Source organism: Sardina pilchardus, chromosome 1, assembly GCF_963854185.1.
Source record: "Sardina pilchardus chromosome 1, fSarPil1.1, whole genome shotgun sequence".
Classification (NCBI taxonomy): domain Eukaryota; kingdom Metazoa; phylum Chordata; class Actinopteri; order Clupeiformes; family Clupeidae; genus Sardina; species Sardina pilchardus.
The window spans coordinates 47,136,806-47,161,146 of record NC_084994.1 but is presented as its reverse complement, the minus strand read 5'-3'; the positions used below and the strand labels follow the sequence as shown (position 1 = coordinate 47,161,146).

General features: G+C 42.8%; 1 protein-coding gene across 1 annotated transcript; it reads right to left on the bottom strand.

Annotated features, from left to right (window-relative positions):
* Positions 1–466: 466 nt before the first annotated feature.
* On the bottom strand, positions 467–22,938 carry LOC134079814 (intelectin-like). The gene is given in 8 exon segments (XM_062535902.1): positions 467–957; positions 2,441–2,544; positions 2,819–2,939; positions 3,048–3,206; positions 3,540–3,702; positions 3,704–3,785; positions 3,975–4,100; positions 22,772–22,938. Coding segments are annotated over 8 exon segments (1,014 nt in total). The 5' UTR covers positions 22,878–22,938; the 3' UTR covers positions 467–804.
* Between the last annotated feature and the right edge of the window lie 1,403 nt (positions 22,939–24,341).

Sequence of the window (24,341 nt, the reverse complement as noted above, 5' to 3'; positions counted from 1 at the left end):
TGTCAGAAGGACCACACGCACCAGTGCCGAAGAAACAGTGCCCTCTTCTGGTGAGTAGGAATTTTGAACAACCAGTACAAACACGTTCTCTACATGCACATTTGGTTATTTCACTTTGAGTGTTCAGTAAATGGAGAAACCTTCCACATGTGTCCCAGAGAGAAGGTTAATATTGATGGCAGCATTAAATAGTATAAAGTTTAAACTTTAAAACACTTCTGAACTCCTCGGTGGAGTTGAAGTTGTGCATTCCCATGGGTGACTGTCTAAACTAAAGTTGTGACCCTGCCTAAGAGTCCTTGAGCAAGACATTTACCTTCCAATAGATCCGGTGTGCTGCCTTCGCATGGTGGCCTCTTGCCATCCATTGGATATGAATGAACGTAGTGTGAAACAGCATTGACCACAGCGCCAGTCCATTTATCATTTGTATGAAAAAGACATTCAAGTAAGATTCCACGTGTAGTCTGTTCATTGGATGTTTATTTCATGTGCTTATAATAAGTGCCATGGCAGGAAATTAACAGGTGCATGCACTGAAGTCTGAAATGATGGCTCTAGCTGACTACAGGAGACAAATCCTTAACCCTAAAGTAGACCTCAGCAAGAAAATAACCGGGAGGGGGGGTTGAGATCTTTCAGCAAACTGTATGCATTTACACCATCTTTCCACCACTTAATATGGGGATAGAAATGTCAAATATCAGAAACACAGGCTATACCTGTCCCCAAGCAGACCGTCAATTAATTCCCAAACATTGTATCCTGTTCTCCTGTGGACCGCTATAGTGTTACTGTGGAGGCTCAGCGGTAGAAGAGCAGCACTGCAGCTTCAGTCATCTCTCTGGACGAGCTCCAGCCGCTGTTGGTCCCATAGCCGTCCCAGTCAAAGCTTGGGAAGTCGCCACACTGACGAGGAGCAGCTTCAGGAAAGTGTCCCCCACCACCAATGCAGTACTGAAAAAATAAAATGAAGGTATATAACATACATATATACAGTACAGGCCAAAAGTTTGGACACACCTTCTCAATCGGACACCCCTTCTTTATTTTCCTACTATATGACTATGAAAATTGTAGATTCATACCGAAGGCATTAGAATTATGAATTAACACATGTGGAATTATATACTTAACAAAAAAGTGTGAAACAACTGAAAATATGTCTTATATTTTAGGTTCTTCAAAGTAGCCACCTTTTGCTTTTAATACTGCTTCGCACACTCTTGGCATTCTCTTGATGAGCTTCAAGAGTCACCTGAAATGGTCTTCCAACAGTCTTGAAGGAGTTCCCAGAGATGCTTAGCACTTGTTGGCCCTTTTGCCTTCACTCTGCAGTCCACACGGTGGTTGGAACCAAAGGTCTCCGATTTTAACTCATCAGACCAAAGCACAGATTTCCACTGGTCTAATGTCCATTCCTTGCGTTCTTTAGCCCAAACAAGTCTCTTCTGCTTGTTGCTTAGCAGTGGTTTCCTTGCAGTTATTCTACCATGAAGGCCTGATTCAGGCAGTCTCGTCTTAACAGTTGTTCTAGAGATGTGTCTGCTGCTAGAACTGTGTGGCATTGACCTGGTCTCTAATCTGAGCTGCTGTTAACGCGCGATTTCTGAGGCTGGTGACTCGGATGAACTTATCCTCCGCAGCAGAGGTGACTCTTGGTCTTCCTTTCCTGGGACGGGCAGTTTCTTTGTAGCGCTTGATGGTTTTTGCGACTGCACTTGGGGACACTTTCAAAGTTTTCCCAATTTTTTGGACTGACTGGCCTTCATTTCTTAAAGTAATGATGGCCACTCGTTTTTCTTTACTTAGCTGCTTTTTTTCTTGCCATAATACAAATTCTAACAGTCTATTGAGTAGGACTATCAGCTGTGTATCACCCCTGACTTCTGCACAACACAACTGATTCCCAACCCCATTTATAAGGCAATAAATCACACTTATAACCTGACAGGGCACACATGTGAAGTGAAAACCATTTCAGGTGACTACCTCTTGAAGCTCATCCAGAGAATGCAGAGTGTGTGCAAAGCAGTAATCAGAGCAAAGGTGGCTACTTTGAAGAAACTAGAATATAAGGCATATTTTCAGTTGTTTTACACTTTTTTGTTTTCCACATGTGTTAATTCATAGTTTGATGCCTTCAGTGTGAGTCTACAATGTCAATAGTCATGAAAATAAAGGAAACTCATTGAATGAGAAGGTGTGTCCAAACTTTTGGCCTGTACTGTATATATCATCATCATAATGTATATTATACATTATGATGATGACATAACCCACTACATTACACTATATACAGTACACTGTCAAAAAAGGCACTTTATATTGCATGATAAGACAAATAAAAACCTTCGGAGGTGCAGAAAGCTGTTGCAGGTACAGCCGTTCAGGAGGTTTGTGTCAAAGGTCATTAAAATTGTGTTGAGGTCATTCTTACATGCTCGGTATTGCACCCAGTAGGTTTCACTCCAGAACAGATGGCCATTGCTGCCCTCTCGTTGTTGAACACACTGAAGGTGATGAAACCAGGTTGGAACTCATCTGTGGAAAAACATTACATCAACACCCAAGCCCTGCATATGCAGATGTCTACACTGACACCACATACAGTTCTGTATTCTTTTTTGAGAAATATTAGAATTACAACTGCTCAATTCAGTATAATTGCCTTTAGCTGAATATTGTTAAAAAGTGGTATGGTGTATAGGTGACCATATTGTTTTTGACAAAAATATTAGAAATCGTGGGTTTAATTACCACAAATTTTACCAATTAATTTACCAGAAAAAAAACAAGAAAATTGTTAATAGCCTACTTCTAGCATGTGGCCCATACAAGTCTCTTGTGGTGTCAGGATCTCCATAATCATACACCACAGGAATAGATGGTCCATTGTTAGTGCCACATGCGCCAATGTTGTACCTCACTGGGAAGCGCTTAAAAAGTTATGAAAAAGGGGCTTAGTGGGTCTTTGGTTTCGAGCACAAGTTTGTGTGTGTGTGTGTGAGTGTATGTGTGCTCAGGATCTTTAGCAGTTCATGCACCTGGAAGAGTTGGTAGAGGTTTCCTCCATGCAGTGTAAGAAAGCTGGTTTCTGTGTGGTATCGTAGGACCGAGGCAATCGTCCAGTTCTGTAGTGGAGCGTTGTTACGGATATGCCAAACAGACACATCTCCTGCTATGATATCATAGTAGCCAGGATTCTGTCAATAAGTATTAAAACATATTTTCAAACCAGCTACATTGTCATAGTAATAGTATCGAGTGAAATGGAGTTTCTTTTTAAAAATATCACATCATATAATTATTATATACTGTAGGGCCAGGCTATACAATGAAAACACAAATGCAATTCACAAACAGGAAAAACATTTCATTCCACCAATCAGTCATACAACCAGTCAGTGCAGTGGTGTATAGCTTTTTGTGAATTGTTGCTTAGACATTCTGATCATGTATGCCCATACTAACCCATACTAGTAAATTATCATAATTATTTGTAGAAAAACTGACAGCTATTGAGCCATAGATTTTACCTTGTAGTCATCACATGTTGCCCCCTCTGCAGTGCCAAAGGTGTTGAGGTTGGCCCATGTGCCCTCTCCATCGGGGCGGTTGGGATTGCTCCCCTGCTCACTGGACCAGCGGTCCCCCACAGTGCATTTCCCGTAAATGTTGTTCTCGTGCACACTGGCCACCAGTCCAGCCTCCACCTGCAGTGGTCATGTCACAGTAGGTCTGGTACAGCACCCCACTGGACGTGCTGAGGTAATACAGGCCGTCTGAAATATAGTCACACATGACCAGTTAAAAAAACACATGATCAGTAAAAAAGACCATGTGATGATCAGTAAAGAAGACTAAATACCCTTTCATATCCTATATACAAGTGCACACTGCATGCTAGACTTAGTTAAATTAACTCAGTGCAGAAAGAGCATTTTATTTTATAACAAAAATGAAGGGCTCACCTTTTTGAACACCATATTTCTGTTGAATATCTTTGCAGCTACGTCCAACAAAACCAAATTTGCTCAGAGCTTTATCTAGTTCCTGATTTGTGTTGCTGATATTAATACCAAGGGAATTTCCAACTCCTAAAAGAGAAATGACAATGATGACCTTAGATTTAAGAGGTAACATTAAATGTATTATTATTATTATTAGTATCATTATTAATAATATTATTATTATTATTATTATTATTATTAAGGCCAGAGCACCAAGGTGCAGCCACTGAAGCAGCGGCTGCACTGTAGGTGCAAGGCCCTTTTGTTTTTGCACAGATTATATTACAGAATAGTCTTTGGAATTTAATTACAAAATATTAATTAATATAAAGCTGAGGATATCCACATATCCAAACTGCTAGCGTGGTCTAGTGCCACCACCTGACCAAATAGGAAATGTGCCAGACATTGACAACACCTTGGTTAATTGGTCTGAAACTTTCCTAAATATTAGATAGATAGATACATAGATAGATAGATAGATAGATACTTTATTGATCCCCAAGGGGAAATTCAAGATACTTTGATACTACTAGATAGCCTACTATGATAAGGCTGGTACTGACATGCCTAATTCACATATAGCTCCCCTGTCCCCCCAAGCAGTAGCCTGATTACCATCGACTTTCAAAGGCTCTGCGAGACTTTAGTCTGACCAAGAGCCTGTGCTAACACGGTTTCTCCAAGCGCTGGTTGACCCGCCTCCTTTAAGTGCCTCGATTTGCTACTGGTCGATGTCAGAAAGCGGTTTGCCGAGTTTAAACCAATAACAACACTCTTTCATCTGCCTTCAACACGCCTCTACCCAGAGCCGTTGGAGCTGCTCAAAGTTGATTGGTTCTCGACCAAAGGGGGCAGTTCCGCAGATTTCGGGAACTCAGAAATTCTTCCCGATTAGCAGTTGACCAGACCAGCGACAGCAAAAGCCGAAGGTGTTGCGTCACTTGGAGGACGTGCCAGGCTACCCAAGCAGGTAGGCTGGAAGCAGATTTGTAGGATAACTACCAACTGTTATCTGCAGTGCACTGCATGCATATCACAAAAATGTCATAAAGACATTTGGCATGGACCACCAAGTATTGACTAACTTTAACCACTGTATAGAGAGCATTCTGACTGGTGGCATAACAACATCGTATGGTAACAGCACTGCCCAGGATCGAAGCGCTACAAAGAGTTGTCAGATCATAGCGCATTACACGGACTGAGTTACCATCCATCCAGGACCTCTACAGTCAGCGCTGGAATAAAAGGCCAAGCGTATAGTTTCTGACCCCAGTCATCCCTGCCGCTGTCTTTTCACCCTCCTGCCTACAGGCCGACGATACAAAAGCATAAGGACCCGTGCCAGCAGATACAAGGATTGAACATTAGTCTGCGGAGTCTCAATGGTCATAGTTCAAATGACTCTGTACGCTTTTGGATAGTACTTCAACCAATCTGATCAACAATTCGGGTGCGCCTTTTGGATAAGCCAGTTTGTGATTGGACCAGGTGTGGTCAGGAAGCAGGAGAGGAATGTGCCGGTTTCCAGCCTGAGCTGCAGGGCGAAATCCACATCGCTGGCAGATCAGGCAGGGTTTTCCTAGTATTTAGGCTGTTTTTTGGGGTCAGGAGAATGGAGGATGGATAATCCAGCTGTTGCCATCAAGATGGCGTTTTTATTTTTCAAGGAAAACTCAACATAGATTGTTATGATGCTGTAAGACTGAACACGAATAAAGGAACTTGTGTGTATAACATGTATACCTCCGATGTGTGTGTCTGAGTGTGTGTGTGATCACACTGAAACCTGTGTGTGCAGACAGAAATAACACAAATACACACTCATATACACACAGATACACGCACACACTTATGCACACACACACACACACACACACACACACACACACACATATTCAAGTGCACACACACTCATGTATGTGCACACTAGCTCATGCATTGATAAGGAAGGCGGATGTTACGTCCAAATGCTATGAGCTGAAAGCTATGGATAAATGTAGGCCTATTGATGTGCATTGGACTCAAGGACAGCTGGTCAGTTTATAATCCAGCAACCTATCGATAAATCATAAATCATTGGCAGGGACAGATATCAAAGTCTCAGTCCCTCAAGGATCAGTATTAGGGCCCCTCCTTTTCTCTATTTACACCACTTCTTTAGGTAGGATTATTCGCTCTCATGGATTTGAATATCATTGCTATGCGGACGACACTCAACTTTTCCTATCCTTCCCACCTGAGGACTCTAGTGTTTCCCATCGGATCTCTGCATGCCTGAAGGATATTTCAATCTGGATGAAGGATCAGCACCTTCAGCTTAATCTTTCAAAAACTGAGCTCTTGGTGTTTCCAGCAAAAACAGCCATTCCCCAACAGATGAACATCCAGCTTGATTCATCCTCATTGACTCCAACTAGATCGGCACGTAACTTGGGTGTCATAATTGATGACCAACTTACTTTCTCTGAGCATGTTGCCTCAATTGCAAAGTCATGTCGGTACACCCTGTACAACATTAGGAAGATCAGACCTTATCTGACACAAGATTCCACTCAGCTTCTTGTACAGGCAATGGTTATCTCCAAGCTGGACTACTGCAATTCCCTATTAGCTGGCCTACCTGCTTGCGTATTAAGACCACTACAGTTGATTCAGAATGCTGCAGCACGACTGGTCTTCAATCAGCCAAAGAGGACACATGTAACCCCTCTCCTAGTTACTCTCCACTGGCTCCCTATAGTAGCCAGAATTAAATTTAAATCTCTCACTCTGGCCTATAGGACACTGACTGGATCTGCTCCTAGCTACTTCAGTTCTTTGATCAAGATGTACATTCCCAACCGCCCATTGCGATCTTCTGAGGAGCGTCTGTTATGTCGACAAACCATTCATGCTAGGTCAAACTGTAGATCCTATTCTTCAGTGGTTCCGTGTTGGTGGAATGAGTTGCCCAGTGCTCTCCGTTCCAGCAACAGTTTTGGATCTTTCAAGAGGGGTCTTAAGGCATATTTGTTTAATATGCACCTAGTCTTTTGAGCGTTTGTTATGTGTTATGGTTTGTATAATAGTATTGTTTTATTATAATTTGTCCATTGTTAGAATTTGACATTTATTCTGCTATTGTCCTTAAATTTAGCCATACCATACTATAGTTATTGTTATAATTAACTGAGTGACTTATTTGATTGCAATTCTCATTTCATTGTTTTATTTCTCATTAGGTTAGTGCTTAATTGATTGTTTATTGATAATATTGCTATTCTCCCTTTTTGTAATTGTTCACTGTTATTTAATTTGTATTGTTATTTATTTGTATGTCGCTTTGGACAAAGGCGTCTGCTAAATAACCATAACCATAACCATAACCATAAAAAACGAATGTAACAACAAATATGTCTGCCATTGTATGTCAAATATGTCTGCATATGTATGCCATTAGAACAGAGTTGTCTCTATTAATGTTAAGTCTATATGGTTGGAGATGGACTTAATAATAGTTTAAAACACTCTCCTTCAGCCATGACTTTGTACGCCTTGACCCATTACACTCAAATATCCAAACATTTTTTGGAAAACATGTGTACTCATGTGTTTGTTATTCATTTATAGCAGCAGTGAGAACATTCACACCTTGTGGCAAGGACACAGGCCTTGTGTAATCACATCATAGTATTTAAGGGAGGGGTGTCTGAAAGACACAAGAGCATACGGTAAGAGAGACTAATTGATAACTGTTGATATGAAGGTCTTAGCAGCCTTGTGGGTGTTGCTGTGCTGTTGTTTGATTGACACACAGTTTAGTGGAGACAGAATAAGCGACAATGGCAATTCTTAGGAGGAGCACTTAGGGGAAGCTGAGAACAAGGCTGAGTATGGAGAATGGAGAGCTGAAGCCACGGTCTCTACCCAACAAACCTGCGAGCCAGACATCCACACTGTGCGGATCTGCGCCGGGGTCTTTTTTTCCAACGGCCCAATACCGGAACAGTTCCGAATTACGGATCAGAAACAGAGCTGGGCAAGTACCGCTGTTAATGGCATCGCATTTGGTGCAGATCTGGCCCGGACCCGTGACTCATATTCTACATTTGGGGCTCATCTGGCCCAGATCCACGAAGTGTATTTGGTGATTTAATCATCAGTAACCTAATATTGAATATTGTGTGATCATCCACACCAGTGGCCATCTGAGATTCTGCTCAACCCTCCACATAGGCCTACATATTTTGTTGATAATGTTATATTTCACAATCGGCATAATTATTAGTAGCTAAAAATGTTTAGTCATTCGTGTACTGATTTCAAGACTATTACTCTTACTCAGGCCTATATTTAAATGGTGAGTAGGCCTGTGGTGGACTGATGGGATAGCCTAATAGACCTCTGAAGTTCGCCTACAAAAAAGCTGCCATCTTTGAGATTCGGTATCTGGCGATTTTTCCTATGGGAAAATAACATGGGGATTTTGAATTATCGCACCTGTTAAACTTTCGCGGGGACGATATAGTCTTAAATAAAGACGTTTTCCTGAACACACTTTTGTCCTCTGCCTTCTTGTGCATACTTTGATCTCCGGTACGTGAAGTCGGCACACTTTCATTTTTGCTACCCCAGAGCTAACTGGCTAACTATCTTAATGGCAAGTTGCATTGCAAGTTAGCTCTGGGGTAGCGAAAATCAAAGTCTGCCGCCTTCGCGTACCGGAGATCACAGATTCCTCTCGAAGGCAGAGGACAAAAGTGTGTTCAGGAAAACACCTGAATTTCCGATTTTGTCACCCCCGCGAGAGTTTAACAGGTGTGATAATTCCAAATCCCCATGTTAATTTCCCAAAATCGTCAGATACCGTAACTCCTTATATGGGCAAAGATGGTAGCTTTTTTGTAGGCGAACTTCAGAGGTCTATAGGGGGGAGATAATGATTGCATTGGGCTTGCTGCCTAATTGGCCTAATGAGACTCACCTGTGCAGAAGGATAAAGCCATGCAGGTGAGCAAGGTGCGCGAGAGAGCCGGGACTGATTAAGTGTGCAAGCGGAACGCCAGGAGCGCGTTGGTCAACGAGGGGACGAATTGTGCTGGTCGCGGTCAGTAGGATCGCCGCCAGTGAAGATAGTTAGTGGGGGGATGTTTTAGCATAGACCTTGTGTAAATTCTAGACTGACGCCGCGACTGGCGGCTGCGCTTTGGACTGAGCTATTGGACTCTTACGGCCCGGCTTTACATACTGGAGCTTATACATGCTGGCACTTACATACTGGAACTTACATACTGGAGCTTATACATACTGGGACTTACATACTGGAGCTTACATACTGGGACTTAATTCCTTGGAACTACACCCGGGAACTTGCATGTTGCGATTGGACAACCGCTGACCACTTGAGGGCGAAGTCACGGTCCATGGCGATTAGACCCCAGGGGAGGGTCTTGGGGAGCAGGGAAGTTCCCATTTTAAGGCGAGACACTACAGTTGAATAGGGTAAAATTTTTAAATAATAGGTATCACCATGAAACTTCCTCAGTTGATTACTTATACAAGTATGAGAAAAAAATGTATTACAAGTTTTTGAAATGTGTATGTTTAATTATGCAAATGAGGCATTATCTCATTAAATATGCATGATTTTGCATATATTTCCGGTAGATAGATCTGAGCATATGATAAAGCCAGGTGCAAAATTATTCTTTCATGTTGTTTACAAACAAGATTACAATAAAATTACAGAAGGATTTCAGGATATCTGCTTTCATTGCCTAGGAAATCCAAATATACTGTCCATAGCCTTAAAAAAACGATTTTTGCCATGCTTTTTTGATTAACATGTCACATAAATCAGGCCAGGAATGATGTATTAACAAATCCCTCTGTAAATGTCTTCAGAATACTGTTAAGTGTATAACTGGAAAGTTTGGTGTAGATAGGTGCTACAGAGGCTGAGAAGTATCTACCGGAAAATGACTCAAAACCGCAAATAACTAGTTTTGAGAAAACAGCCTTGAAACACAGCCAATAAGATTCGTTCTCAGCTTAGACTCGTCTTTGAACTTTCGCGATTGGTTGCCAATACAAAGGCAATGTCCATATTTGGATTGCATGGCGTTATTCAGGAGGAGCAGGGCTTTCCAACGGTGTGAGACACGATATGATTTGGATCACGTTCGCGGGAGTACATGACATTTTAGAATGGGAACTTTTGAGAAAATGTGAAGAAATACATAGGCGCGAGCACACAAAAGTTCGTGAAATAAACACCTAAATGTGCAAATCGGACTTTGTTGTTGTAGTAGGGTGGTAGAATACATGCTAAGGTAGCAAACTAGCACAAAATCTCGAAATTGACCGGAGGTCACAAAAACAATGTTTTCAACTGCCGTGTCTCGCCTTAATCCATTAATTCACTTGTTCTGTCCTCTATGTTTTATGAATGAAGGCCGGGTTACAATCGTGCAATAGTTTAATTCATTAGTGACGGGGGCGGGGTGAACCTTTTAGTGTCATCACTTGACGTGTGTGGCTATGAATTGAATGGAGATATTTTCCTCGTTGTGGTGTCTATGAATTGTGTGGAGTGGACTACTGTGTGTAGGCTATTTATTATTGCTGTTTTGCACAGAGCGTGATTGGGGATCTCAGACCCCGTCAGTCTGATTGGCTATAGCATCCAGAGCCGCCTGGCTATATGTATTAAATAAAGATCAATTTGAATTGTTCGTGGTGGTGTGGCGTCTGTTGCTTCTCTGAGTGGTCTACCTGTGGGAGGGAACAAAGGGGGTCGCTAGAGGGGGACCTTTTCCCTACCCAGGAGGTTTATTACAGGCCTACAGTAGGTCTAATTGAGTGTGCATTAGTGGTGTGTGTGTAATTGAGTGCCTGTCGCTTTACTTACGGTTTTACGCGAGTGAAATAAAAGATGCATGCAACGATATGTGGATGCAATTAATTTTGCTTTCTGTGTCATTAGATAAAATGTTCTAAACACTAAGTCGAAGAAAATCTTTCAGGGATCATATATGAGTGTCTTGCAATGTTCCTTTATGATTTAGCTCTCTAGAAGTTATTTATCCACACGTTCCAGCAAACAAAACAGTGCAACAAAAGTGCAACAAGTTAGTCTAAAGTTAACATGTAGGCTATTTTCTCCCGCGGGTGTCTCCTTCTTCTGTCGCAAATGGATGTCTATGCAACGAATAGGGTTAGCCTACTGTAGCCTACAGTGGCGCTTCTTAGCACCGTTGGGGAGTTTTACAACAAACGAACGAGTCTCCGCCCAAATGTATGGCGTGAGTGCGTGTGTAAACAGGCAAAATCGTGTGTCACACGCCGAAAGCGTGAGAGTTGGCAGCTCTGCCAATATCAATATACTTGCATTCGCCTTCGGAGTAGTGCAAGTTAGCCGAAGTTTAAATGGAAAAACTGTAGCAGCTAGGTTTGTGAAAAAAGGAACAAGGGAAAGTTGACAGAGTTCACGATACGTCTGACGTAGCCTGGGCCTGGCCTGCTCGACTGTGATGTCACAATGAAATAAATTATCCAAAGTTCTCCTCAGCAATATTTCATTCAGTTGATCGCACATTGATTACAGGGAAGCCCATTTCTGAAAATGCTCTGGTCGAATTGAGACATACCTGATCTATAAAGAATTGTATTCTTTATAAATCAGTGAGATGAGGTAGGTAAATCTCAGCTAACCATATCCATTACTGGGAATTATTTATTATAGATGATAATAATAATAGAAATAACAACATGTCATTTAGAAAGTGCCTTTCAGTGATAAAAAAAGCTTGCTATTTAATATCTAGAAAATGGTGAATTCCAGTGAAAGACTGGTTGCTGAGGAGCAAAGTGCCACACATGATGACTGTAAGGCTTTATACCCCCTTCATTCTGTTTTATAACACGAAATGTAGCCTACGTGTTGCGATATCAAAATGAATTTGTAACCTGGAACCTAAATTTGTATTGTTCTGTCTGTATAGCAGCTCCGCTAACACCTCCCTCACCCTCTGCGGAGATGGTGAAAGTCCACACCGTGAGGCTGCCTGAGGGTTTGTCAGTCTGTACCTACTTAAAGGACATGGAGAAAGAGTATGTGTCTCATTTTGTCCTACCTGAAATCAGAGGAGGCTTCTATAAGACTACAGGTGAAGCAGTGCTTCACCAAAAAAAAGTAAACATAAAAAAAAAAAAAACCTTACAATAATCCCCTTTTCACTGTTTTGAAACAGAAAGACAGTCATTAAGACGAGCTGTTTTCCTGAATTCAATTCTGTGAGTGACAACAGCGCTATCCCCACACCCGCGGTGAAACAGACAATTGCAGTGAATCAGACGATTTTCTTGCTTCACTACCATCGATATATTTTCCCATTGACTTCAATGTAAATCGAGTGAAACCCCCCGCGGCTCGTGGATTTTTCCCGTTTCAATGGATCCTTATGGAAGATAAGTCCCACCCGTGAAGCAGTGACCGATAGGGTAGAATTTTGCACTTCCGTCACTTGAATATGATTGACACAATACTCTGGCCAGTCAACGCCTTCATAAGGAAACTATCGTTAACTGACTTTGACAGCGACGATTTAGGAGAGCTTCATAATCAGCAACAACAACAACACATAATTTGTTGAACAGTCATTTCATAAGACATATCTTTATTTATCAGTGTAGATGAGGATTTTGTTACTTAGGGTTAGTGAATATCTTTTTTGTTTCCTAATATAATTTGTTTAGCAAGAGCCCTTACAAGCTAGGGTAGCCTATTGCTAGGAGGGTATCTAGCTAGCTTCGTTTCAAGTCATATTCATATGGATAAATTACGAGTGGAAGCAGAGGGCAGACCAAAACCTTCTGTGGAAATTACACAGCTCGTTGATGCTACGGTAAGGAGACATTTCAATTGTAGAATGTGAGGAAGAACCGTGAGTAAGGCTGAACGATATACCGTTATGTAAGGGATAATCAACGACGTGCCGTGCGTCTATAGGAAAATAATGCACGTTCGAAGTGGTAAGGTCCCGACGCCGCAACCGCGTCGGTCGATGGGGTTTGCTTCACCAAAAAATGTGATGACCAGCCGCCACTGCCTGAAATAGTATTTTATAATTTAATCTGCAAAAGCACTCAAATGACATATTGTACCTCTTCTGTAGGCAATGGACAGCTATTTCTCAAGGAACCATTGGCCCTGTGAGTGACTAATCTTTTTAAAATACGTTACCAAAAATAATTTTGCATAGAAATATGATTACAAGGAATTACCAGTGAAATGAAAACGCATAAAATGCAATGTAAATATGTCAAACATGTGTTGATAGGGTAGACATAGTGGTTGCTAAGTTAAATAAAGTGGTTGCTATGAAGGTTGCCATGGTGATTATGTTAGTTGCTTGGGCAGTTGCTAGGTTGACATGACAGTGGTTGTTTGGTTGTTGCTAGGGTGATTGATATGGTTGCTAGGGTGCTGCTAAGGTAGACATGGTGGTTGCTATGCTGGGTGCTAAGTTGGTTGCTATGTTTACAGTATGGTAGTGGTTGCTAAGGTAATTAAGATTGTTGCTAGGGTGTTGCTAGGGCTATCACAGTGTTTACTATGCTATTTAAAGTGATTGCCTTTGTGGTTGCTATGTTGACATTACCCAGTAAGCACAAGAACGTCTGCAAGGCGTCTTGAAGATGTGTTCGAAAGGTCTGCTGGACGGCTGTAAGATGTATTCTAGAGAGTGTTTGCTCATCTGGCAGACGTATCTGATACGTCTTGCTAAAATCTTCAAACAGCGTTTAGCAGCCATATCCCAGATGCTCATCAATATGTCATAATAGGACATCCATCTCCCTAACGTCTTACAATGATCTTATAAAGGTATTAAATATGATAAAGATCTAGAACTACGACACGCATTCTCAGTGAGATGCCGCCGCTGTTTGTAAGATCAAAATAAGACGTTCTAAATGGAACGCAATGTAATTAAGCTGTTCAGATCTTGCAGGCGTCTTGGAGACGTATTTGTCTCTATTTGTGCTGACTGGGTATGATAATGGCTGCTAGGTTGACATTATAATGGTGGTTGTCAAGTTGTTGCTTGGGTAATTATGTTAGTTGCTAAAGCAGTTGCTAGGTTGACATGATAGTGGTTGTTTGGTTGTTGCTAGGGTGATTGATATGGTTGCTAAGGTGTTGCTAGGGTAGACATGGTGGTTGCTATGCTGGTTGCTATGTTTACAGTATGGTAGTGGTTGCTAAGGTAATTAAGATTGTTGCTAGGGTGTTGCTAGGGCTATCACAGTGTTTACTATGCTATTTAAAGTGATTGCCTTTGTGGTTGCTATGTTGACATTATGATAATGGCTGCTAGGTTGACATTATAATGGTGGTTGTCAGGTTGTTGCTTGGCTAAATGAGACGGTTGCCAGGGTGTTGCTAGAGTGATCAGTAATTTCAATACAATATAACAAATGTTACAAAAATGACAAAAGAATAGCAGCCATGTCCTTTAGAAGACCTATTTTAAAAATGTTTAATGAAGTTTGTACATAAAGTGTTGAGAACAGTGGTGCTAATCTGAGAATGGTTGTCATTGTCATTGTTCTCAATACAATATTTCAATACAATATTTTCAATATTTTCATGCACTGCAATTAGTTTCAGAGGTCAACAGGTCATGCAGAACAACCTGATTTATTGTCCTTGTTCAAAATAGGTTACAAGGGTCGCGGTCCTCAAAGTATGCAAAAGCATAGTACAGGTGGTGTCCTTGAGTGCCATCAAGGTTGTTATTCCAGCTGTTATGAGACTGGCGATACGAGACCCAGAGACTCCACTGGCGTCAGGTGCAGTGGACGAACCTGAAGAGCCTAGCAGTGAGACACCAGTCAGATGTGCGTCATCATCATCATCGTCAATCATGTACATCGAGGATAAAAAAGATGTGATGATTCTTAAGCATGGTAACCTGGTGGATATTGTTCCAAAGAATGACACTAGCAGGCTGCCTTCATGGTGTGTAATTGCCCTCAAAGAGACGCCTGTTGTTGAGTTGTCACCAAAGAGGTAGGTTTATGAAAGGATGTAATAATGTCAGTATGATACAAAATGTGATACTATGACTTTAATATAGTGTATACAGTGTGATTAAGTGTTTTCCTCTGTCTGGAAGGTCTTGCTCATCTGTTGGAGCTGCTTCATTCAGTGGACTCCTGAAAGCTAATTATGGGATATCCGTGGCGAGCATCCGGAACTCTGTTCAGAAGAATCTGAGCAAATTAGATGGAGTCGGCCCTGCAGCCAACTCGAACCACTTGAACCATGCCATCGTTAGAGAGGTTGTTGACATGGTCAATTTCAACATTGCCAAGGCCTGCAAGATGCCGAATGGCGCCAAGGAGACCAAGAGCCATGAGTTGGTTCACATTGTGACTTCTCTGATTGATGCTCATGCCATTTCTGAGACAGGCACCATTTTGGCTGTGGAGGAAAATGAAGAGCTGGACACAGCCTTAGAGTGCACTACTGGAGAAGCTATGACTGCTGTTATCAGTGCCGCAGAAACATGTTTTGATGGAAACAAGAAGGCAAAGTCACTGCTGGCATCGATGAAAAGTGCTCTTAGAATCTTGACTGACAAAAGTACTTCTGTTGAAGATACTCAGCTATGTCTAATAGAGGAAAAGCCTTCAGTAAGCGATAAAGAGATTGCCAGCCAAAAGGCTAACCAGGCTCACAGAGAGATAGTGCAGAAACTTAGCTGTGAAGACTTCCATAGCCAGGCAACAAAGGCCGTCAGCGACGTTCTCAGTGCTGAGATCCGGCCACAAAGCAGTGCGGTACCAAACGATGGTCTGCCTTCTCCCACCCCATCTGTCCATAGCACTGCCTCTCTGATTGTTGATGCTTTTGTGGCTGACATCATGTCAGCAGTTAGGGCCACTCAAAACTCGCCCATGTGTGAGAAAGAGGGGGGATTGGCTGCTCAGGGCGGAGACCGTCCACACTTCCTAAAGAACCAGAGAGTCGTAGTCACCGGAGGGCTTTATCACAAAGTGCGCGCCATGCTTTGGCACTTTTTCAAGAAGCTGAGTGGAACCTCTTCTGTTCACCAGAGTGAGAAAGTGATGGAGAAGAAGTCGGGAGTGATGGAGGATGCTCACAGCTCCCATGACTCTGTGAAAACAGTGCCCTCCGTTGTTAGTGAGTCCGAGCTGAGGCTCCTTGCTCAAAGTGACCAAGCCCTTGCCGCTGTGAGGGTGTGCCATATGACCCAGAACGAGCTGGACTCTTGCACCATATATGTTTTGAATAATGTGGCTTTTTCATACCTGCCCAAGTATTCACGAGAACGGGTTTTGAATACACCTGTTCAAGAGTTTGTGGACGGCATCCTCTCCGAAATCGACAACTGGTCATCATCCGGCTCATCACCAACTGACGACACCAAATGTGATGAGCAATTGTCTGGCAGGCCAGCAAGCTCATCTCTTCCATGCCTCTCAAACCTAGGCAGTGAAAAGTGTAAGAGAAGAGCTCTCAAGGCAGCGAGTGATGTGATGCTTACGGCAGTTAGTGGCTGCATTTCTTTGCGCCCATGCTCGCCTGATGGCCCAATGCTCAACAAAGATTTGTCCGAAAATCTGCCAGTGGGCTCCAGATGCCAGCTGGAACATGAACAGATCACTCCAGATGTGAATTCTGCAGCCAAACGCATCGTTGATCAGTTCGTAAATGGCATGAGGACTTGTCTTGAGACCCTGCAGTGTGACAATGGGACTCCAAAAGGAGGTTGTTTCACAGGTGTTTCAACAATTTTCCAAAGTGTGGAAGACACCGTGAGAGAGTTTTTCGCCCATGTATCATGCAAGGGCAAAGGCCAAGTTGAACAGCTTGAGGCCCAATCCCTGTGTTCCGAGGTCTCTGCGCACTGTAAGCGTCAAAGTGAGGGCTGCAATGGCTGTGCAAAAGCAGTGACGCGAAAGATGTTGATGCTCTTCACGGCAAAGTCAGTTCCAGCTGACTCTTCCAGCTCTGCTGTAGCGTCCGTCGCAGATAGCATTATTCTTGAGCTAGAAACCCAACTGGTCTGGTCTGGCACACGTGATTCTGGTGAGTCCAGCCTTGTGAAATCTGAAATGGCAGACAAACTCTCCAGCGATGAGTTCCACGCTACCGTGACTAGGGAAGTGAGCCAGGTGCTGCTTAAATTAGCACAAAGTTTTACTGGACCTGTGATGTTGGACAACCCTCTAGGCTTCTCTCCTGCCTCTGATTCCGCTTCCATCGCATCCAGCCTCGTGGGAACCATTCTAGATGGAGTCCGATGCCTGATGAACTCCCCAGCCCAAGATGCTCTGGCTCAAGATTTGAAAGTGTGGTCCGCCACACGTGATATGTACGGTCGCTTGCAGTTGAATCTCAGAGATTTCTTTACGAAGCTGTCAAGCCGCCAAAGGAAGGCTGTGCATTCTGCTTCAGCTAAGGAAGCTATCGGCCAAGTCTTGCTTTGCATTCAGGAGGAGCTCGCAAACTCAAGCAAGTTCCAAAGTTCTGACGACAACGTCAAGGAGATAACGGTCGTCTTGATTGATTCACTGATTGAAGATGTTGGGATGGTGGACCGTCACACTGACCTGGACCAGGATAGGCCCCTCTCCTCCTTATCTGGTACCTCAGAAGGAAGCTGGTCAAACTGGAGTGAGGAGAGCCTTCCTGAAGAGTCTGTGGTCATACCAGAGGTCTCCACTGCAGCCCCCATGGCAGCAGACACATTGGTGGCTGTGAACATTGACCTGAGCGATTTGCCTCAAGATGAGGCTTCTGCGTGTCTACCGCACGAAACCGTAGTGAGCGCTGTGAACAGCATCACCTCGACGCTCGGCTTGCAAAATGAGGAGAGCTCCAGCAGGCCGCCCTCTCAGGGTCATCTGACCTCAGTGTGGAAGAGATTAGAAAAGGCTCTCTCCCAGGGACATATTCAGTCCTCTCAGGACCTGATTGAGGACGTTTACCAGATTCTCCTGAAGGGTAGACAAACTGTTGCTGCTGCAAAGTCTGCCTCCGACTCTGCTCTTGTTGCCATGAAACAGGCCCAGGATGTACCTCAAGGAGCCATGGTTAGCCAGATCATAGGCATGTTCGCACAGGGGTGTGTGAGGGATTTATTTCTGCCTTGCTTCAAATTGCCCTCGTCATGGAAGTCAGGTGCAAGGGCCCCCCTGAGGTCAGCCGCTGCCTCAGTGTCCTGTCCAGGTGGCCTAAGCTCCATGGCCAGAAACGGAGAGGACCGCGCCGCGGAATCACCGTCTCAGATTCTGGCAGAGGTACTGCAGGTTGCCATGAATGCGATGGTCGCTGACGTCATGAATATACTCTCCCTGGCAACGCGTTCGCCCATGGATATGGAAGCTTTTCTGAAGGAGTCTGGTTTACCCGGTTACGATGTTGCCTTCAACACACCAGATTTAGGACTCCTGGACGACAAGAGACGTACAGACAGTCAGGAAGGTTCTACGGACTACTCCAGCCTTGTGTCTGTGCTCATGATCCGCCTGCTGTCAAAGCTACAAAATGAGGATTCACTCTCTGACGATATGCTGGATCAATGCAGAGAACTTATCAACAAGGTGCTCTCTGAGCTCACAGCAGCACTTGGTGTCTCCAAAACTGACTTTTGCCCTGCTGGTGTGAACATTTGCAAAGTATTCAAAGTTATCTACAATAACCTCCTGAGTGAATATGGATCAAAGAACAGTGTCCTGTTGGCCTTGGAGATAAAGGACCCCTCAGTAGAGAAGATTGTTGTGAGATCTTTGATCAGCGAGATTACGACTGATGTGACAAATGATAATGACGCTACACCTAAGAAAGACAAGAGAGGGAGTGGATGCTTTCAGTTCCTTCCAAATATGAAGAAGATTAAGTCTTGCCTGAAGGTAAAATTGACCTTTTTACATTATGTTAAAACACTGTTATGATATGCCACACGCTCAAGATTTGTATAAATAATGATGGACTGCTCTGCCTCTCCGATGATCAGAGAAACGAGTCAGGCAGCCAAAGAAAGGCCAACGCAGATGGAGCCACAGCAATCAGCATCACTGACAATATTGCCGGTAAGTGTACATTACACACACAGGCTTGTGTCCAAGTGGGAGCACCACATGTCCAAAATGTGAATCTATTCTAATTCATAAATTAATATTTTGTATTGTGTGATCAAAGTAGTAATCTTTTTTTAAATCATAAATTCATAAATTCATCAAGTCACCTTTTCCAACCTGCCTCTTGTTCAGTTTCTACAGAGTCCTTTGCCTGTTCGGTCTCATTGGATGAGGAGCCATGCGTCCCCATTGGCTCACCTGAGAAGAGATGTTCTCTCTTCACCCGCATCAGATCTTTCTTTAAGAGGAGGTCCTCTGCGGTCTCGCCAGTGCAGCACAAGTAACAACTTGAACCAACCAAACGGAAAAACTTGAATTTGAATTTATTCTTTTAGAACCTCTGCTATTTTTTTGCTCCTGTGCGGCCCCATTGGATGAGGAGCCATGCTCCGCCTCTGGCTCTCCTGAGAGGAGATGCTCTCTCTTCACCCGCATCTTTAAGAGGAGGTCCCATGTGGTCTTGCCAGTGCAGCTCAAATAGACAAACAAAAAACTTGAATTTAATTTTATTCTTTTACTTTTTGAAGCTCTGTTATTTTTTGCTCCTGTGCGGCCCCATTGGCTCACCTGAGAAGAGATGCTCTCTCTTCACCCGCATCAGATCTTTCTTTAAGAGGAGGTCCTGTGCGGTCTCGCCAGTGCAGCACAAGTAACAACTTGAACCAACCAAACGGAAAAACTTGAATCTAAATTTATTCTTTTACTTTTTGAACCTCTGTTATTTTTTGCTCCTGTGCGGCCCCATTGGATGAGGAGCTATGCTCCACCTCTGGCTCTCCTGAGAGGAGATGCTCTCTCTTCACCCGCATCTTTAAGAGGAGGTCCTCTGCGGTCTCGCCAGTGCAGCTCAAGTAGCCAACCAAATGGAAAAACTTGAATTTAAATGTATTCTTTCACTTACTTTGATAGTAGATATTGACAGGAAGCGAATGGAAGGGAGAGCAGGGGTAGGAACCAGAAAGGAACATGGGCCAGGAATTGAACCCGGGTCACCGGCGTGCGGTGCAGGTGCCCCAGCCAGTTGCGCCACAGCTGGGGCCCTGCATCTGATCTTTCTTTCTTTAAGACGAGTTCCCATGTGGTCTCGCCAGTGCAAAAAAATTGAATTTAAATGTATTCTTTTACTTTTTGAACCTTCTCAAGAGGACAAATAAGTCAATAAAACTCAATAAACTATTCATGCATTCAACTGTGTCTCATTGTCTTTTTTTTCTGAAGTTCAAGTAGAAGTTTAAGCAAGTCAAGTCAAGTTTATTTATATAGCGCAGGTTGTCAGAATGCCTGTGTAAACTAAGTTTGTGAACTTTTCGGTTACATATAATATTTATCAGACTAACATGACATCAACACCAATTTAGTTTTACATTTCTACTAGATTATGCACTTACCATGATCACAAAGACAGCAGTCTTGCCCTCTCTGCTTGTCCGATAGAGAGATGTTCCGTTTAGAGAGTGTTCTGTTCGGTTACTTTAGGCGCGTCTGATCTGCGCAGCTCCCGCGGATCCGGCCCACACCCGCCGGGCGGACCATGGAGCGGACTCAGTTAATTTGTGGCGCTTCTGGTCTGCGCAGCTGCCCCGGATCGGCGCCGCACCCGCCGGACGGACTGTCACAGTCAGAAGCTACACACAAGTCTGGCGCAAAGTTGGTGCAGATCCGCATACCGAGTGCGACTCCTACGCGGATCTGCTGATTCGAAAACGGATCCGGCCCAAATGTAAATGCTGTCTGGGTTTTTACCCCCAGTTGTCATGATAAGGTGAAAACTGTTGGTTTCTCAAACCTGAAACCTATTTTATTGGATTCCTTGACCCCAAAAATTTACACTTTGACACCAAATTTGTCATTATAGCCATAACAGAAGCAAATATATGGGATCAAGAGTATTTTTTGGCACATTGGCGGCCATTTTTTTTAAGTGTGATTATTTCTATTAAAATGGGTGATCTCACTTGTGTCTTAGGATAAATTTATTTGTATGACCCTAATGTACTTCCATACCAAAAGGGACCTTTGCATCATGACTTGAAGTCAATGGCCTATTTTTTGGGCTTAACCTCCCCTATAAGTGAAAATGCCATTACTCAGGAGGAGCACAAGCTGAGAACAGAGACAACGAGGCTGAGTATGGTGAATGGAGAACTGAAGCCACAGTCTATACCCAACAAACCTGCGAGCCTGACATCCACACTGTGCTGCGAGATATGAGCGCTCTGATAGCCGAGCAGAGAGTGGAGCTCAGATACACTAAGACACAGCTGGATGCCGTGGAAGCCAGACTGAGAGCCAGTGAGCCTAAAGCTGTGGCATAATTGCGGGGTGAGGGACACTTACAACCACCACACCACCTTCTCTGGCCATCTGCTCTTCCTCATGTGAAAACACTTCACAGAAATCATGTCATCACCAAGCACACTGGTTGACTTCTGGTTTTCTTTTCAGTTTTCCTTAATTGCATGTTTTAGTAGTATTTCGGCTGAAGAGTATGGCATTACTGAATAAACAATCAATAAAATGTGTCTCACAGAGAGATAATATATCACTCTGTGAACGAGCTTTGGGGGCAGGAGATTGGATGATGGATGATCCAGCTGTATAGTCAACAAGATGGAGTTTTTATTTTTAGAGGAAAACTCAGCATAGATTGTTACGATGCTGTAAGACTGAACATGAATAAAGGAACCTGAGTATATCATGTCTACCTCTGATTTGTGTGCCTGCATGATCACACTGAAACCTGTGTGTGCAGACAGAAGTAATGCAAACACACACTCATGTACACAGACAGACAAAACAAACAGCTAGATTTCCCAGCACTGACCTTACTGACCCATCTGCATGGTCAGGCTGAGAGGCCTGGGAAGACATATATGTCTATTAATGGTTGGAGATGGGCTTAATGTCTATCTTTAGGGCCCAGGCACCGAGTTGCGGCCGCTGAAGCACAATCAAAACTTGTATATGACTGTCAAGCACATTAACCAAATTTCATCCAATCACCGTTTTCTCCCTTTAATACCAACTTAAATAGGATAAATGCAAATTTTAGCTTACAGCAGCTGGTTATTAGGTTAACTTTTTAGGTTAACTCTGTAACCGGCCACCCAGTGTCTTCTGCCCCACGTCTGCGCGCACATCTACAGTAGTTTTGTTGGTAAATGTGAAATATGTGTATGGGAATTTAGCATAGCCTAAGGGTCAAATACTTATGCCCCCTGTATTTAAGGAAGATCATTTATTTATTTACGATACATTCTTCAATCACAAAGAAAATTGGTGTCCTTAGCGGTTTGACTATAATTATTGTCAAAAGATGATTTTCCTTTTTTTAGTCAACTTTAGCATGAGTTCAAATACTTAATCTCCCCACTGTGTGTGTGTGCGTGTGTGTATATATACTGTATATATATATATATACAGTATATATATCATCAATCTGTGTGCAGGATTATTTGAAATCACCACATTTGACACTGAATTATATCATCAGAAAGGAGACATATCTCTTTTTACTGCAGTAGGCCTACAATTTACATTGAATAACAAAGCTGTCCACTTCAATTTCGAAAAATTTAAATGATTTCGAGGAATCTCACCTTGTAGACACTCAATGGGTTCGGATGTCAGTGTTAGCCATGCCAGCAGGAGAGGACTTTGCAACATGTTTGACAGACGAAAGCAGGAGGACTGAGACACAAACATTCACAGCAGCTTTGCCGTTTGCTGGCAAGTTTGATTCCAACGTTAGCTAAACAAAAGGACAATGAAGGATATGAGGCAATGACATGAGACTTTGGCTTGAGGATGGTTTTGTACTTTGTGGTTAACCGTTGTTACGAAATAGGGAGAGCAGATCCTCTAACAGTCAAGCTGCTTTGAGTAAATACATGACAGAAGCCTCTTCTGTAACTTTAAAACAAATCAAAACAAATCAACAAGACAATGGCTTTGTGGTATTTCATTAATTTTGTATTTCATGTTTAACTGATACATTTGATGAGTCTTTTAAATGTAAAATATATATTTGTGGAAGTTCCTCCACTCCATATGGGACTCTGGCCCCTTCCAATCCCTATTCTATTTGGGTTAAAACCTGTTTGCACTCTTCTATGAAGGGGGTTGCACACAGCGCTATGAGATCTTAATTTTCTTCAGTATTTCCCAAATGGAACAGCCTTAATTTCGCAAGAATAAATTGACACGTTTCAGAAGGAAGTTCTATGTTTATGGCCATTTTGTGCCACAATAGCTGACGACTCAACTCATCTAAAAATGCTTCTTTGATCATGCAGCAGTGCAGGTGTGCATAATTGCAAAATGCTTCTAATGATCAGTTAGCTTTAAAACGATATATTTGAATTAGCAGACTGAATGTGTCAGTAGGACATATGGATGGTTGCTGATAATGGGAATTGTATGGAAGGCCGTTTCTACCACTGAGGGAAAAAAAACTGCCAGATACTAAATCAAAATTATGAGAAGTCATAATAATGAGAAATGAAGGCGTAATTTTGAGATTTAAAGTCATAATTTTGAGATTTTAAAAGTTGTACATTTTGGTCCAAATTATGAGATACAGTCACAATTATGAGAAAAAGAGTCCAAATTTTGATATACCATCTCATAATTATGAGATATAAAGTCACAATTATGAGAAATGAAGTTGAAAGTCTCATAATTATGACTTTCCTATTTCATAATTATGACTTCAACGCATGTTTGCATGTTAGATTCAGACAGATCTGCACTGCACTGCAAGATATCGAACAACCAAGGTTGTTTTAGGTCTGGAATTTCCCTTTAAGTAACCCGCCTTCGAACAGTTGTGTATTTCGCAATCTGGCCTCAGCTCGTGAGTCATAGTGCACGACCGTCCAAAAATGAAGGGTTACTTAGGCTATTTGTTACAAAAAATGAAGAAGTGAAACAGCCTGTCACCAATGTATCTATCCCCTTGCTCAGTTGTGGTTATCATCAACAGACATGATTTCAACTTCATCTCAGAGGCTTGTTTTCTGAAAGCCCCATTCCCACCAAAGGTTTATTTATTGTCATGACACATGCAGAAGTTTTCGGATGATTCTGCAATTGTGGGGTGTATCAGGGATGGGCAGGAGGAGAGCAGGAGCCTGCTGAGGACTTTGTGCCATGATGCAAACTTAACCA